Consider the following 15,812-nt stretch of genomic DNA (forward strand, 5'->3'; position numbering starts at 1 on the left):
ATTTGAACCCTAACCTGTGAGGGTTTCTGGACAATATTTGTCATCTTTTTGTTGCCTAAACCTAAAGAAGTTGTAGATTTTTTGCCTAAACCTAAAGAAATTGTAGTTTTGTTGCCTTAAACAAAATAAGTTGTAGTTTTGTTGTCTAAACCTGAAGAAGTTGTAGTTTTGTTGCCTTAACCTAACTGTTTTTTGTTGCCTAAACCTAAAAAAGTTGTAGTTTTGTTGTCTAAACCTAAAGAAGCCTTTTTGTTTGTGTTCAAAACTTAACATTTCATTCAGTTTTACAACATGTTAAAACTGTCGCTTTTAGGTTTCACTTTCACAACGTAGTAGGCGTAGAAGGCCCCTAATGACACACATCTATGGTGCTTATAGCGACTGACAACACATATTTAATGGCCTGATAACAGTCGAATCGGGTGACTGTTTAAACAAGAATGTTGTTTTTCACGTTGTCGTCCACGCTTCCCTTATTTTGCTGATGATGCACTTCTCTTTATAGACCTGGAACAAAATCAGAAATACAACTGAAAAATATGCACTTTAACCCTCTAATGTTATCAAGGCTGTTGCCATTTATACTGAAGAATCAATGAAATATAAATTTTCCTCAAATTGTTTTTAAATTCATTAGAAATTTTAGACGCATATATTGACTGTAATTTTAACTGCATACTGACCTACAGTTATAAGTACCTGTAGTGTATCTAATAATGATCATGACACATATTAAGTAAAAATGTAATTCAAATGCAAATGACCCAGTAGGTAAATAGCTAGTGTTATAATTTGTACCTGCAGTTGAACCTGGATTTACATTGCTGTAGTCAGAGCTCTCCTCGGCGTCATCATGTATTCCTGTTAAAAAATATGATTAAAAATAAATAATGAAGCTGTTGTTTACTACACACAAAGTATGACAATGCCAAACTGAACTTTTGGCAATTGCACATGTATGGGTTTGATATTCAGCTTCCCACATACTGTACTTTTAATATTTGGGTATTAACAATCTATTTTGGATATTTCATATTTTGTGTACTCACTCATCTTTCCAAGATCATTGAGCTGAATCTGAGATACGACAGATCTGTAACCATCTGCCTGTTCACCTGAAATTAGAAAGTTTTTACTGCCTTCAAGTTTAATCACTCAGTTCAAATCATATCATTTTGGACTGCTAGAGTTTATACTGTACCACGTCCTGTGTTCCCAGAGCCAATGATAGTATCATAGACACAAGGATCACCTACAGGCCAGAAAAAATATTAATGCCATAGTCGTTGATTTGGTTTAACAGTGTCAGATCTGCAGCACAGGGAATGCTGTAATTATAATACATATAATAACTGGATAAGAGTGTGAGCTGACCATGGAGAAGGGAGGAGTATAGTTGCTGTTGATTTTCATCTTGGTTGACAGTTTGGACTGTAGCGGAGCTCTGATTGGTTCCCTGAGGCTGGATGAGCCTGAGACATGAAGTAAAACATTGTATATAAGTAGTAATATGTAAAAACCAGTAAAAGTAAAGCATGGATAAGTTATGTTAAAGATGAGACAAGAGACTTTTGTACCAACCTGTGACAACATGTATCTGCGAAAAAGACAGAATTAATACATTACATGATTTTGTTTTGCAAACTGAACCAACGCTACATGTCGTGACATCAGAATTCCTCAGTGATAGTTTAATAAGCGGAGTCTAATTGACCTAAAATAAATGAGAAAACGGCTTACCCTTTGTTTTTTTGTACCAACACAGCAGTACCAGAGGCAAGAGAACTATCAGTAGGATACCACCAACCAGCCCAGCGATCAACAGCACGGGAAATGGAGAACTGGACGCTGCAATAATAAAAAATAGGCATTAATTAACCTTATCTAGTTGACAGCATGACCAAAAACAGATCAGTGATTTAAGGCCCAGACAAACCAAACCAACAGTAAAGAACTAGCGGCGATGAAGGCTGACTGTTGCGATCTCACCCCTTGGCCAAAAAGTTAACACCCTGCAAAGACTACGGCCGGTGGCCAACTACCACATACGTTCCGCGCCTGCGTGAAAGAAAATAACTCTCCAAACCAGCAGGCGGCGGTAGTCTGTATTCGTCAATCAAATCAGGAAACCGTAAGTGGGAGGACTGCGGATGTAGAAGCCGTTGTTATGATACGTACATGAAATAAACCAGCGTTTGCCGACCATTTTCACACCACTCTCACTCACCACTTAGCTTCATTCCAGATGGCCATGTCGCTGTGAAAATATCCGTGTATTGGAATGATCAAATGAGATGAAGGTGAAAAATGAGAAGAGCCTTCTGTGTTTTTCCTCTTTGCTTTACTCACTTGCTTTTCTCACTTACGTTTCTCTTTTCGTGCACTGATTCATTTAATCTGAACAGCCAATCAGAGCGATTTCTCTAACCGACTGGCTCCGAAGATGGGGGACACATCGCAAAAACTAGGGCAACAGTATAATAAAATTAATGATGGCTCAACTCCATTTAGCTGCTTCGGTTTCAGGGTCCTGGCATTGGCTCACTGTCAAAGGCCCTATTCAGACCTGATATTAACATGCGTCCTGAGTGATCTGATCACAAGTGGACAGCTTTAAGTATATCTGGTCACACCTGGCATTAGAATGTGTCTTGAGTGACCACCTGTGATCGGATCTCACCTCCCCGCTCTATATGCAAACAAACACGTAGTAAACACATGGCTACTACAGCAGATGTTGTGACGTAATATTACAGGAATGTCTGTAGTAATATTATACATATTCGTGAATTCGGGTACATTTTATTAACACCAAAATATAACGTTATTGTCTACTGGCGGTCCCAGAGGACCTCCAGGCCACTGACACCATTACCTTTGCCAGGCAACAGCGGGGTACAGAGCTTCAGAGAGCCGGGAATGAGAGCCAGCAGGCGGGCAGGTGTCAGCTCTGTGCAAGGCACCGCAACAAAAACACTGACACATCTCCGACAGTTTGAGAATAATGCAATTTGCGTGTCCAGTCTGATAGTCTGTAGATGTATGTAGCTTATAGATAAGATATATTTTAGTAAAATACAGTTGTACCGACAGAATACAGTCGAACACAGAAGCCGTTTCCATTCTGCGAAGCAGATAAGTGCTTGTGTCTGCCTGTTTACTCACCTGAGGAGCGCAGTGATCTCACGGATCCCAGCGGGAGGTCAGTTGAGTAGTCGGACCTTAATGTGGCCCAGGACGCATTCCCGTACACACTGCTAAAACAATGTGGCCATATGTGGCCCAGACCACCTCTGAATGTGGTCTGAGCGATCAGATCTCAATGCGTCTTGAGTGCATTCACACCTGTACTTCACCTGTACAGTTGTGATCGGATCACCCAGAAAGCATGTTAATGCCAAGTCTGAACAGGGCCTCACTGTCATGGCTTAGTGGGATAGTTGAATATATCGAAGCCATTGTTAATGTTATCAGTAACACCTGTGCTTTTGAAAAAGGCCTGTTGGGTGACATCTGCTGAAGATATGGCTATTGCAGCACACATAAACAAATGAAGACAGGCTGCATTAATCATACTCACATTTTACTGACATCCAACTCTCTGGTGAAACATCTGCAGAGTCTTCACACCTGTAGAAGCCTTCGTCTGACTTTGACACTGCAGAGATTTTCAGCTCCCCTCTGGTATCATTCTGGATGAGTTTGTCATTTTTGTAGAAAGTGACATTGGAAAGTATTGTTTCAGTCCTCCGTATGCAGCCGAGAGTAACAGAATCTCCCTCAGTCACAGGATGGACAGGGCTCACCAGGATAATAAAATCTGTAAAACCGTTTAATATTATAAATATGACATGCCTGATGAATCAGCTTGTATGCGTGCAAGTTAATAGAGTGGTGGAGCTTGGTCAATGCTTGTCACATACATTCCTCATGTAGCTAATAGATGGACAAGTGAACTCCTCAGTATGTCCAATGCATATGAATACAATATAATTATAAAATATCAAATGTTAAATCACATAACGAAACGTTTGAAACATGAAACAAGAAATGTAATAAAAACCTACAATCTGCAGTGATGTTGACTGCATTGCTGAACTCTCCTGATCCAGACTCACACCAGTACACACCATTACGGGACCAGTGGTTGTCTATGTAGCATGTGGATCCAGTCATTGTTCCCCAGTTAAAGCAGTATGACGGGTAGCCATTCTCAGAAAACAGCCTCACTTTCCACTCAGAAGAGTTTCCCTCACAGCTCAGTGAGACAGAGTCAGAGGTTAAATGCTGCGCTCTGTCAGGACTCACTGTGAGAGACGCTGATGGATGAACATCTGAAAAACAACATTGAGGAAAAAAAAAAAAAAAATTATAAGGTACACGCAACTTGCGATTTTTAGGTTGTAGCGGGCTCAGTTTTAAAGCTAAGGTGAAGATACTGGCATCATATGAGGTTAAATAACACTCCAAACCCACGCTATGTCCATTTTCAAGGGATCCCTTGACCTCTGACCTCAAGATATGTGAATGAAAATGGGTTCTATGGGTACCCACGAGTCTCCCCTTTACAGACTTTCCCACTTTATGATAATCACATGCAGTTTGGGGCAAGTCATAGTCAAGTCAGCACACTGACACACTGACAGCTGTTGTTGCCTGTTGGGCTGCAGTTTGCCATGTTATCATTTGAGCATATTTGTTATGCTAAATGTAGTATCTTTCTGAAATAATCCAAAACCCAATAGAAAAGTCCCATAGACTTTTTGTCGAGGGAACTCAACAAAAAGTCTCCTATTTGTCTCTTACATTACATTATCAATACATTTGTACTTCAATAATTCAAATTAAAAACATTAAGTAGCTAAACTATCCAAGTTGTTAAGCCACACAGAACTTCAGCTGCAATTATTTTGATTCAAGCCCCACAATCAACACATTTCTTCTACTGGGGGGCAAGTGTGTGCACATCCAATTACAAGCCAAAGTGGGAATCAAAGGTATAGCATAACATTTGCTTTTTGAGAGGAGGAAGGAAGAAAAAAACATACTGACCTCCAGACCAGACAAATTTTGGTTTACTATACTCAGTGTAATAAACCGGGTCTCCTCTTCCGGCGCTGCACACATATCCTGCTGTGTGCGTCTGTCCACGGATGATGTAGGAATCCTGTTCAGTCCCACTGGTGCTGCCAGGTAGCAGCTCATAGCTGTAGGAGTTTTGAACGCCATGATAATCCATCCAACCGTAGTGGCGGGGGATATACATGTGTGTCATGTCATGTTTGTCTGCTGGTTTGGGGACAGCCTTATACCAGTAGAACCTCCATCCTTTAGATGGAGGTTCAACATTGCAGTTCAGAGTTACTGAGTCTCCAGGACTCAGCCATAATGGAGAAACAGTGAGGACAGGCTTGGGTGTGTCTGTTGGAGAATGATGCAAAGTCTGGATTTGTTTGTGGATTACATGCAATGCTCGACTACTATACATTTAACACATAAAAATGCATCGACAAAAATCAACAAATATTTAGCCTTAACTTGAAAGCTTTTATGAATTTTCAGTTTGAATGAAATATAAACTGACTTACAATAAGATGCTGTCAATTTGAAGGAGATACTCCACCCTGTTGAATTCTGTTGGGCTCTTTTCAGTCTGCCCTTGCACCAGTAGTCTCCATTGTGGGATGCCGAAGCAGAACTTATCTTGCATTCATTTTGGTTTGGAGGTTTGTATGAGCTAGTTGTCATCCATTCGTACTCCCACTCAGTGTCTCCTCCCTGGATCTCACATGTGAGAGTGATCGTCTCTCCAGAGTATATCTCAGGCCAGTTGGGCTGAAGGCTCACAACAGGCCTGTTTGTGACTGTTCAGGTTCACAAATCACCAAAAAAGACCAAAAAAATTACAATTGATGAAGATTACATAAACATCAACCAGATCTCAATCAGCAATCATGCATACAGAGTAGAATAAGTGGTAACATGGTACCACTGTGGTAACACGTATTCTACTTATAATGTATTTATAAGTTAACCTAAGTGGTCATTGTTTGCTTTAAGTAAAGTGAAAAATTATCATTAAATCTATGCAAGAACAATGCACTACATTGTACAACTAATTTTTAAGTAATTAAAGCAAGCAATGACTACTTAGGCTGATTTATGATGCATTATAATGTGATTATAAGTTACTCTAAGTGGTCATTGTTTGCTTTAAGTGAAAAAGTATCCTTAAATCTATGCAAGAACAACACACTACATTGTACTACATTATACAAATATTTTTTAATTTACTTAAAGCAAATGACTACTTAGACTGATTTATAATCCCATTATAAAATCATAATGCATTATAATGTGATAATAATGCATTATAATAGTATAATGCATTATCATGTGATTATAAGTTACTCTAAGTGGTCGTTGTTTGCTTTAACTAAAGTGAGAAAAAAATATCATTAAATCTATGCAAAAACAACAAAAAACAATTTTTTTATTTACTTAAAGCTAATGACTACTTAGACTGATATATAATCCCATTATAATGCATTATAACAGTGATTATAATGGATTATAAAAGTATAATGCATTATAATGTGATGATCATGCATTATAAAAGTATAATGCATTATAATGTGATGATCATGCATTATAAAAGTATAATGCATTATAATGGGATTATAAGATACTCTAAGTGGTCATTGTTTGCTTTAAGTAAAGTGAAAAAATATCATTAAATATATGCACTAACAACACATTACATTGTACAACACTTTAAAACTATTTTTTATATACTTAAAGCAAATGACTACTTAGAAAGATTTATAATCCCATTATTATGCATTATAAGAGCGATTATAATGCATTATAAAAAGACTATCATGTATTACAACTATGTAAATTATAATACACTATGATCCTATAGCCAATTATGAAGTATTATGATACTTGCTTTATTATACTTGCTTAAGTATTATGATAAAATGCTTTATAATGTGTTGTGATTATTGTTATAAAGCATTATGAATATTCATGAGTGCTTATAACTATGATTATACAGTGCTATAAGGAGATTATAATGCATTATAGACATCGGCGTCATAGAAAGTGTTACTGATAATTCCAATGCCACACTCACCAATTTTGTGAATATTGATTGAATCACTGTACTCTGTGTAGTAAACAGGGTCTCCTCTTTGTCCTATGCACCAGTAGAGTCCTTCCTGTGAGACACCGATTTGTCCAGTAGAGAGGAAAACAGCATCTTGTCGGGTCAGGGGTATAGAGAATGTCTCTCCTCTGTACCACAAGTATTTCCAACTAGATAATGATGATTGGTTCACAGAGCAGGTCAGGATCACACTGTCCCCTGCTGGAAAGGCTCTGTTGTCAGCACTCAGGTTAGCCTTTGGTCTGTGTGCTGTTGAGTTCAGAACAAAACAAACATAAAACGGTCATTACTGTCCCTGTGAATTAGTCTAATTCAAACCACTTAAGAGAATTGGCAAGTAATGAATCTACCTCTATCTTCTGCAACACTAAAACACTTGTGGACCAAAAAAGAAATCCATTTAAACCTGCAGTAGGCAGAATATTTTTTTGCATCATTGGGCAAATATTTCATAATAACCATTCAGCATATTGTAATCCAAGTGTTCTGAGAGAAAACTATACTTCTGCACCTCCTCATTGCTCTGTTTTCTGGCTTTAAAAAATCTAGCCTGGGACGAGAGACTTTGGCCAATCACAGGTCATTTCAGAGAGAGAGCGTTCCTATTGGCTGTTCATTCAACGGAGGCAGCTGTCAATCACTCGCAAACTCCGATCAAACGGCAAACTAGACAGCGCTGATTAAATATTAATTAATATTCTGTTACTATAATGCTTATTTCTCGACTCAAATGTTTTCAGAAACATCTTGTAGAGTACTGTTTAGCTGTAAAATGAGAAAGTTTGCTCTGGCTGGTGGGCGGTGTTTGGTAATTCCTCAGCTGATCTCAACATGGCTGCCGGGTAATAAACTTTCTCATTTTACAGCTAAACAGTACACTACAAGATGTTTCTGAAAACATTTTAAGCGAGTAATAGGCATTACAGTAACAGAATATTGATTCATATTTGATCAGCGCTGCTTAGTTTGACCGTTTGATCTGAGCTCTGATTGGTTGTTTTCCTCCGGTCTGTGAAATCTTGCAGATGCCATTAAGAGCACCGGAGGACACCGAAGGACACAGAGGGACATGATTTTTTTCAGATTACCTGTCTCATGCACTACTGTCATTATATAGTGACTTTTATATTTTATAAAAAATACTTTTTTTAATCAGATTTCAGCTCCAATCAGCTCCAATTCTACCTACTGCTGCATTAATTACTTTTCTCAATACTGTGCAAGGTATACAGTACTGTACTGTGGGTAACTTCTACGTGTCACTCCTCCTAACCACTGGACTGAATTGAAGTGGCAAAACAACTGAATTTAAACACACTTTAAAAATGCATGACGATTTAAATAAAGCCTTCTCTATTTTTTGGGGGGTAAATGTCAATAATATAGGTGGGATAATGCAGAAGAAACAAAACAACTTACATGAAACTGTCAATGTGATGACATCGCTCCACTCCGTTGAGTCCCATTGTTGTTTACCCATGCACCTGTAGTTTCCACTGTCGGACACAGTAGCACTGCTAATCCTGTATCCATTGTGTGTTGGAATTGTGTTTGAGTTGGGTTTGCTCCATTCATACTCAGTGTATTCCCTATATCCACCTCTATAAATACCACAGCTAACAGTGATTGTTTCACCACTGAATATCAGAGGCCAGTTGGGTTGCAGCGACACAACAACCTTGTTGGAAACTGTTCAAAATAAAAACAGAAAATTAATTCATTTTGAGCTCTTATTCTGCATGCTGTATTACTCCAAACTAAAGCACTAACACTCACCTCTCTTCTCAATGGTGACTGGATCACTGTCCTCTGTGAAGAAAACTGGGTTTCCTCTCCCTCCTCTGCAGTGGTAGATGCCTCCTTGTGAGATGCTGATAACTCTATTTGGGTCACCATCTCTAATGATCTGACTTTCAGAAAACACAGAGGCCCGTCTGAACCAGTAGTATATCCACTCAGCGGAGTCCTCCACAGAGCAGTTCAGTGTTTCTTTGCCCCCAAGTGGTATGGTTCTCCTATCTGCCATAACTTTGGGCTTGGGTTTATTTGCTGTTCATATTTGTGAGAGAAAAAAAAAAGCTATAATTTCTGACAGATACAAAAAGCACAGTCTGAATGAAAGATAATGTGACTTACATAATACTATCAGTTGGAAGGCATTACTCCACTCTGTTGAGGAATACGGGTCCCTTCTACCCTTACACCAGTAGCGTCCACTGTGGGAAACGGAGGCACTGCTGATGCTGTATTCACTGTGTGTTGGAGGTGTGTTTGAGCCGGTTGTTCGCCATTCGTACTCCCACTCGGTGCCTCCTTTGATCTCGCATGTGACAGCGATCGTCTCACCACTGAATATCTGAGTCCAGTTGTGTTGCGGCGTCACAACGATTTTGTTGGACACTGTTCATACCAAAAACACACGGTTAACATTCAAACAGAAATATAAAATCAACAGAGAAAACTTTATAGTAGGGCTGTCAAAAATTTGTTTTAACGGCACTCATTTTTTAACGCATTAACTTGCGATTTTTAGAGGGAAGATTCTGAATCCATTGGTACCAACCGTGTCATACTGGCTTGTCGCGAAGGACGCTAAATAACGCTCCAAACATACACTAAATTTTTGCCTGTTGGGCTCGGGTTTGCCATGTTATGATTTGAGCATATTTTTTAAGCTAAATGCAGTACCTGTGAGGGTTTCTGGACAATATTTGTCATTGTTTTGTGTTGTTAACTGATTTCCAATGATAAATATATACATACATTTGCATAAAGCAAGCATATTTGCCCACTCCCATGTTGATAAGAGTATTAAATACTTGACACATTTCTTTTTAAGGTACATTTTGAACAGTCTTGTACACGTTTTGACCAGATCACATATCACATTTATTCAGGAGGGTGTTAGAGACACAAATAGGATGTTCTGTACATGCTTACAAAGATAAATAGACATGACATGACACATGGTTGCAAGAGCGGTAGGTATATAAAATATTACATGCACAAATAAATGCAAAATTAAGTATTACAGGTAGGTACTTTATGTTTAGGAGAAGATGTGGTTTGCAAAAAGTATGCTCTGGTCAAACCCAGTCTAGTTACTGTATGTGAGATTTGTGTAAAAGGGAAGGAAGCACAGACTCAAAGAGGAAGTTGGAGAAAATGTCCGATCCAAAGCTACATTTTCTCTCCCTTTAAGGTACATTTTGAACAGAAAAAAAATTGGGCGATTAATCATGATTAACTATGGACAATCATGTGATTAATCGCAATTAAATATTTTAATATATTATATTTTATTTCGATTGACAGCCCTACTTTATAGTGTCCAGTACTACTCCTGGTAATCATGATTGCATGCTGTTCATTGAGAAAAAAAGTTACATAACTTACAAGTTATCTCAATGCGACGTGCATCACTGTAGTCTGTGAGGAAAACTGGGTTTCCTCTTCCTCCCCGGCACCGATAGATGCCTACTTGTGAGATGCTGAAGTTTTGTACGCCATTCCTAACGATCATAGCTTCAGGGGAATCGGAGGTACGTCTGAACCATTGATATTTCCAGCCAGCAGAGCCTTCCACAGAACAGGTCAGCGTCACAGAGCCCCCTACTGGTATAGTTATCCTGTCTGCTCTCAGAGTGGCCATGGGTCTTTGTGCTGTTTGGTTTAGAACACATTTTTATGATTAATTACATATGATTTTCTAATATGTTTCTAATAAATACATCTTTTAAATCACTTATTAGCTGGCTACATTACTATAATGAAATACTGCCCATGTAGAACACATATGAGATAGTTTAAAAGAATCGAGGCCTGTGAGCTACTTCAGGCAGACAACTCAAGTAAACCATGCACAAAAAGGTAACTTTTAATCAAATGTAATGTAGATGATAGCTGGCTAAATTAGCCTCGAGTCATGACATAAACTGTACAGCTGTGCACACACTACACAGTTTACGAGACTTTCATGACTCCAATTAGCTAGCTGGCTCTAGCTATCTCGTAATTAGTTTAATTGTCGCATCATGAGAGATGAAGCCACCAGCCCAGTCGCCAGGAAAAAAAATGCTGGCACTGTACATTTCTGCAAATAACGGATACGTTGAATGTGGGCGTTTTTGCATTCGGTCAGAGCAAGTTATGTAGTACAACGGGTGATGCGCAGAGCAAGTAACGTAGTATATCAAGCGACCATTATTCAAAGTTACGTGTTATATTCACAAGTATAACAGGCGAGAAAGTACTCTAAGGGTGGGCGGGAGGTTTGTCTCCCGTTTGAACCAAAAGGAAACACTGACTTTACACTTGTTATATGACAGCGTTATGCTTGTTACGTAACGTTACGTAAGAAAGTCCTCTAAGGGTGTTTGTTATTTATTTACGATACTTACGTTGTTACGTTACGTTGTTACGTTACGTTGTTACGTTACGTTGTTACGTTATTACATTGTTACGTTATTACGTTATTAAGTTACGTTGTTATGTTACGTTGTTATGACACGTTTTTACTTTACATTGTTACATTGCGTCGTTACGCTACATCGCGTTGTTACGCTATGTTGCGTTGTTACGCTATGTTGCATTGTTACGTTACCGTTGTGTTGTTATGTTGCTACGTTGTTATGTTGCCACGTTGTTACGTTGTTACGTTGTTACATTGTTACGTTGCATTGTTATGTTGTTACGTTATTACGTTATTACGTTGTTACGCTACGTTGTTTTGTTACGTTGTTTTGTTAAGTTGCATTGTTACGTTGTTACGTTATTACGTTGTTACGTTATTATGTTGTTACGTTGATACGTTGCATTGTTACGCTACGTTGTTTTGTTACGTTGCATTGTTACGTTGCGTGGTTACGCTACGCTGTTACGCTACGCTGTTACGCTACGCTGTTACGTTACGCTGTTATGTTACGCTGTTACGTACGCTGTTACGTACGCTGTTACGTTACGCTGTTACGTTACGCTGTTACGTTACGTTGTTATGCTACGCTGTTACGTACGCTGTTACGTTACGCTGTTACATTACGCTGTTACGTTACGCTGTTACGTTACGTTGTTACGTTATGTTATTTTACGCTGTTACATTACATTATGTTCTTGATTATTATCTCTTTGACAGGGCTTTGATTATCTCAACATGGCTGTGCTACAAATGATGCTAAACTTGGTGGCAGTGACAATAAATATGATATCTTACCTGATGCAGATAGAGTGACATTATTACTCTGCTTGGTCAAATTTTCTTTACGTTTTTTGTCCTTTTTTTTCAAATTTGTTGAGCCCTTGTGACGACCAATGCACTGATAATCACCGCTCAAGTCGGCCGTTAGCTTAAGTGAGTACGAGTTGCTTGAATCGAAGGAGACAATTTGTTGACCGTTCCTGTTGAATGTGTAAAACCAGTCAGTGTCCTTTCCTTCTCTCATGTCACATTTGAACGTAACAAACTCTCCAGTAAATAAATACGTCGAGTTGGGTTCAAAGGTCAGCTCAGCATCTAGAACCCAACACAAACATAAACACAACAGTTAGATACATAGATTAAAATGTCCAAACCTAAACAATGTTTGAGGAATAAGCATTGAGACACCTTTATCTGTATCATAATGTATTGCTACATGAAATGTAAATGATAAATACATTGATAAAACATAAAAATAGTAGAGATGACAGTAGGTGGAGATGCAGCCTGGACACCAGGAAAAAAACTCACGTTTCTTTAAACCACGGATACGTTGAATGTCGATGTTTTTGCTTTCGGTCAGAGCACGTGACGTAGTATATCCATTGACCGTTATTGAAAGTTAAGTGTTATGAAGGCTATGTGGTATAATAAGGAGTATAACAAGCAAGAAAGTCCACTAAGGGCTGGTGTGAGGGGTCAAGCAAATAGAGGACTTTCAATCAAGAGTCCGCTGTTCGTGTCCCGTGTTAAACCAAAAGCAAACATTGACTTTAAATTGAGATTAATCCCATGATTGTTCATAGTTAATCATGATTAATCGCACATTTTCATCTGTACAAAATGTACCTTAAAGGGAGATTTGTCAAGTATTTAATACTCTTATCAAAATGGGAGTGAACAAATATGATTGCTTTATGCAAATGTTTGTTTATATTTATTATTGGAAATCAATTAACAACACAAAATAATGACAAAAATTGTCCAGAAACCATCACAGGTACCGCATTTAGCATAAAACTCAAAAACTTTAGCATATGCTCAAATCATAACATGGAAAACACAAGCCCAACAGGCAACAACAGCTGTCAGTGTGTCAGTGTGCTGACTTGACTATGACTTGCCCCAAAACTGTATGTGATTATCATAAAGTTGGAATGTCTGTAAAGGGGAAACTCATTGGTACCCATAGAACCCATTTCCATTCAGATTTCTTAAGGTCAGAGGTCAAGGGACCCTTTTGAACATGGCCATGCCAGTTTTCTTCGCCGAAATTTAGGACAAGTTTGGAGGCGTTATTTAGCCTCCTTTGTGACAAGCTTGAAATGACATTGTTGATACCAATGGATTAGGTTTTCTAGTTTCATATGATACCAGTATCTTCAGTCTAACTTTAAAACTGAGCCCGCTACAACCTAAAAACCACAAATTGCGTTATAGAAATTAGTGGCGTTGTGAGTGACTTTGACAGCCCTAGTTGTTACGTTACTATTTTAACACAAGCCATGATCTTTTTTCTAACTTTAACCAAGTAGTTTTGTTGCCTAAGCCTAACCAATCATTTCATAATGTTAACCACTGTGTGTTCCTGTAAGCGTGATGCAAGGCTGCTATGAAATGTATTTACGACACTTTTTTTTGGTTTCATAAACGTCGACATTCAACGTATCCCGTGATTTGCAGAATCTTTAGTGAATAGACGCCAAAACAGAAAAGACAGAAAATTGATCAATCACCTTGAGCGTGTCCAGAGTAGAGGAGTGTATTCAGCACTATAATAAAGAAAGATACTTCATCAGACATTATCAAACTGGCAGAACTGTCAATTAGATAATAAACAAAAGCATTTAAAAGCAGCAGGAGTTGGTAAAAACATCTGATACTCTCTTCTTCTTACTACATTTTCCTTAATCTTTACCATTCAAACAAAAAAAGTCACTGATGTACTCACAGAACAATGACAGCACACAGAACAAAGTGAGCCCCATCCTCACGTCTGAAATGTAACTCTGCTTCTGAAAAATAGCAAGACTGAGACTAGAGCAGGAAGAGAAATAGAGAACTGTGGGGAAAATAAGTTACATTGCAAGTTACCAGATGTTTTCTACATCTTTTTCTGAGTTTAACCACTTCGCTTGGTTTGACCACATTGACATTTTGACAGACGTACACTTCCTGCTCAGCCACTGCAGATGGCTTGCAGGGTTAGGATTGAATTAAGTAGTAAATAATTATTATAATAAATAATTGTTGGACATTTTGCATTGTATAATATCTATCACAGTGGTGTTTTGTTCACATATCACAAAAGAGCAATAATGGAAATTATATAATGAACTATCAATGTGTTATCAGAGCTTTTGGTGTAAAAATTACTTGAAAGATGAAGATGACTTCCCATTTTGGACTTTTAAAAACAAACAAAAAAAACATAGTGTACAATGCTGCTTATGGTGGACTAGCCCCAAAATGTAACCAGTTCTTTACTGGTTAAAAGGTGTTTGCTTTTTCTCCTGCAGGTAATAATCTCAGATTTGTATGTTGGCCAAATTCATTGAGATTTAAACAAATCACGATGGTTGTTGAAAAGTGTTGCTGTCAAGATTGTATCAGACAATGCACCTCTTTCACCAGCTTAGATCACATAGCTGTCACAATCCAGCTCAAAGGAGGAAATTAAAAGGAGCACCGCATAAAAAGTTGTAATTTTAAAGATGTATTTTACCTAAAATAGAAAGAAAACTGTGAAAACAATGTAGGAATGTAACATTACAACATTAGTGTGATGCATGGAAAAGAGAGCAATGAAAATCATCCCGTCACCACATCGTATGTAGAAGTTCTTATGTTATACTGAAATTCTTCGAAACTACACGCACAGGAAGTGTCAAATTTAATTTCAAGCTAAATATAAATTGTGTCCTAAGCAGAAGTAGACAAGCGCTCTGTCCAGACAACATAAGATCTTATGTTTCTCTCTTGTAACTTTGCCATAAACATCATAAAATATACAGTTATCATCTGAGTACAAAATGTTATTTTTAAAATGCTATTTCTTGCTCCAACTAGAGCCGGAGAAAAAACAAGCCAAGGCACCCCTTGTCAGTATGACAAACAACCTTCACTTCCTTTTCACACCAACAAGATGTGCTTCTGGGTACAAGTTTAGACAGCGTCCTCATCCCATTAATACCACAGCTTTCTACACTCAGCAACAAATTACTTTAGAAATATTGCATAAAGGAATGCTGTGCAATGTAATATCAAACCTGTAATGTAATGTGTGTCTGATATTTGAATAGCAGAGTAAATCAATCCAGTTGTCTTGTTGCTGCTAAGACTGCTTAAACATGAATTAAATGTTTTAATGTTGTCATCGGTGCCTTTCTTGTTTTGTTGATGATGCACTTCTCTTCATGGACCGAGAACAAAATCACAACAAACAAA

General features: G+C 38.1%; 1 protein-coding gene across 1 annotated transcript; it reads right to left on the reverse strand.

Moving 5' to 3' along the window:
• Positions 1-308: 308 nt before the first annotated feature.
• Positions 309-14,374, reverse strand: LOC119481344 (basement membrane-specific heparan sulfate proteoglycan core protein-like). The gene is made up of 19 exons (XM_037758174.1): positions 14,317-14,374; positions 14,102-14,137; positions 12,381-12,680; positions 10,568-10,834; positions 9,308-9,571; positions 8,948-9,220; positions 8,591-8,860; positions 7,139-7,420; positions 5,589-5,864; positions 5,053-5,421; positions 4,068-4,334; positions 3,581-3,820; positions 1,741-1,848; positions 1,582-1,597; positions 1,375-1,472; positions 1,202-1,252; positions 1,050-1,115; positions 799-861; positions 309-507 (listed from the first exon to the last, which is right to left on the reverse strand). Exons 1-19 carry the CDS (start codon positions 14,351-14,353, stop codon positions 500-502), a joined length of 3,291 nt encoding a protein of 1,096 aa, XP_037614102.1. The 5' UTR covers positions 14,354-14,374; the 3' UTR covers positions 309-499.
• Positions 14,375-15,812: the final 1,438 nt, after the last annotated feature.

Source organism: Sebastes umbrosus, chromosome 22 (genome assembly GCF_015220745.1).
Source record: "Sebastes umbrosus isolate fSebUmb1 chromosome 22, fSebUmb1.pri, whole genome shotgun sequence".
In the NCBI taxonomy this organism is placed as follows: domain Eukaryota; kingdom Metazoa; phylum Chordata; class Actinopteri; order Perciformes; family Sebastidae; genus Sebastes; species Sebastes umbrosus.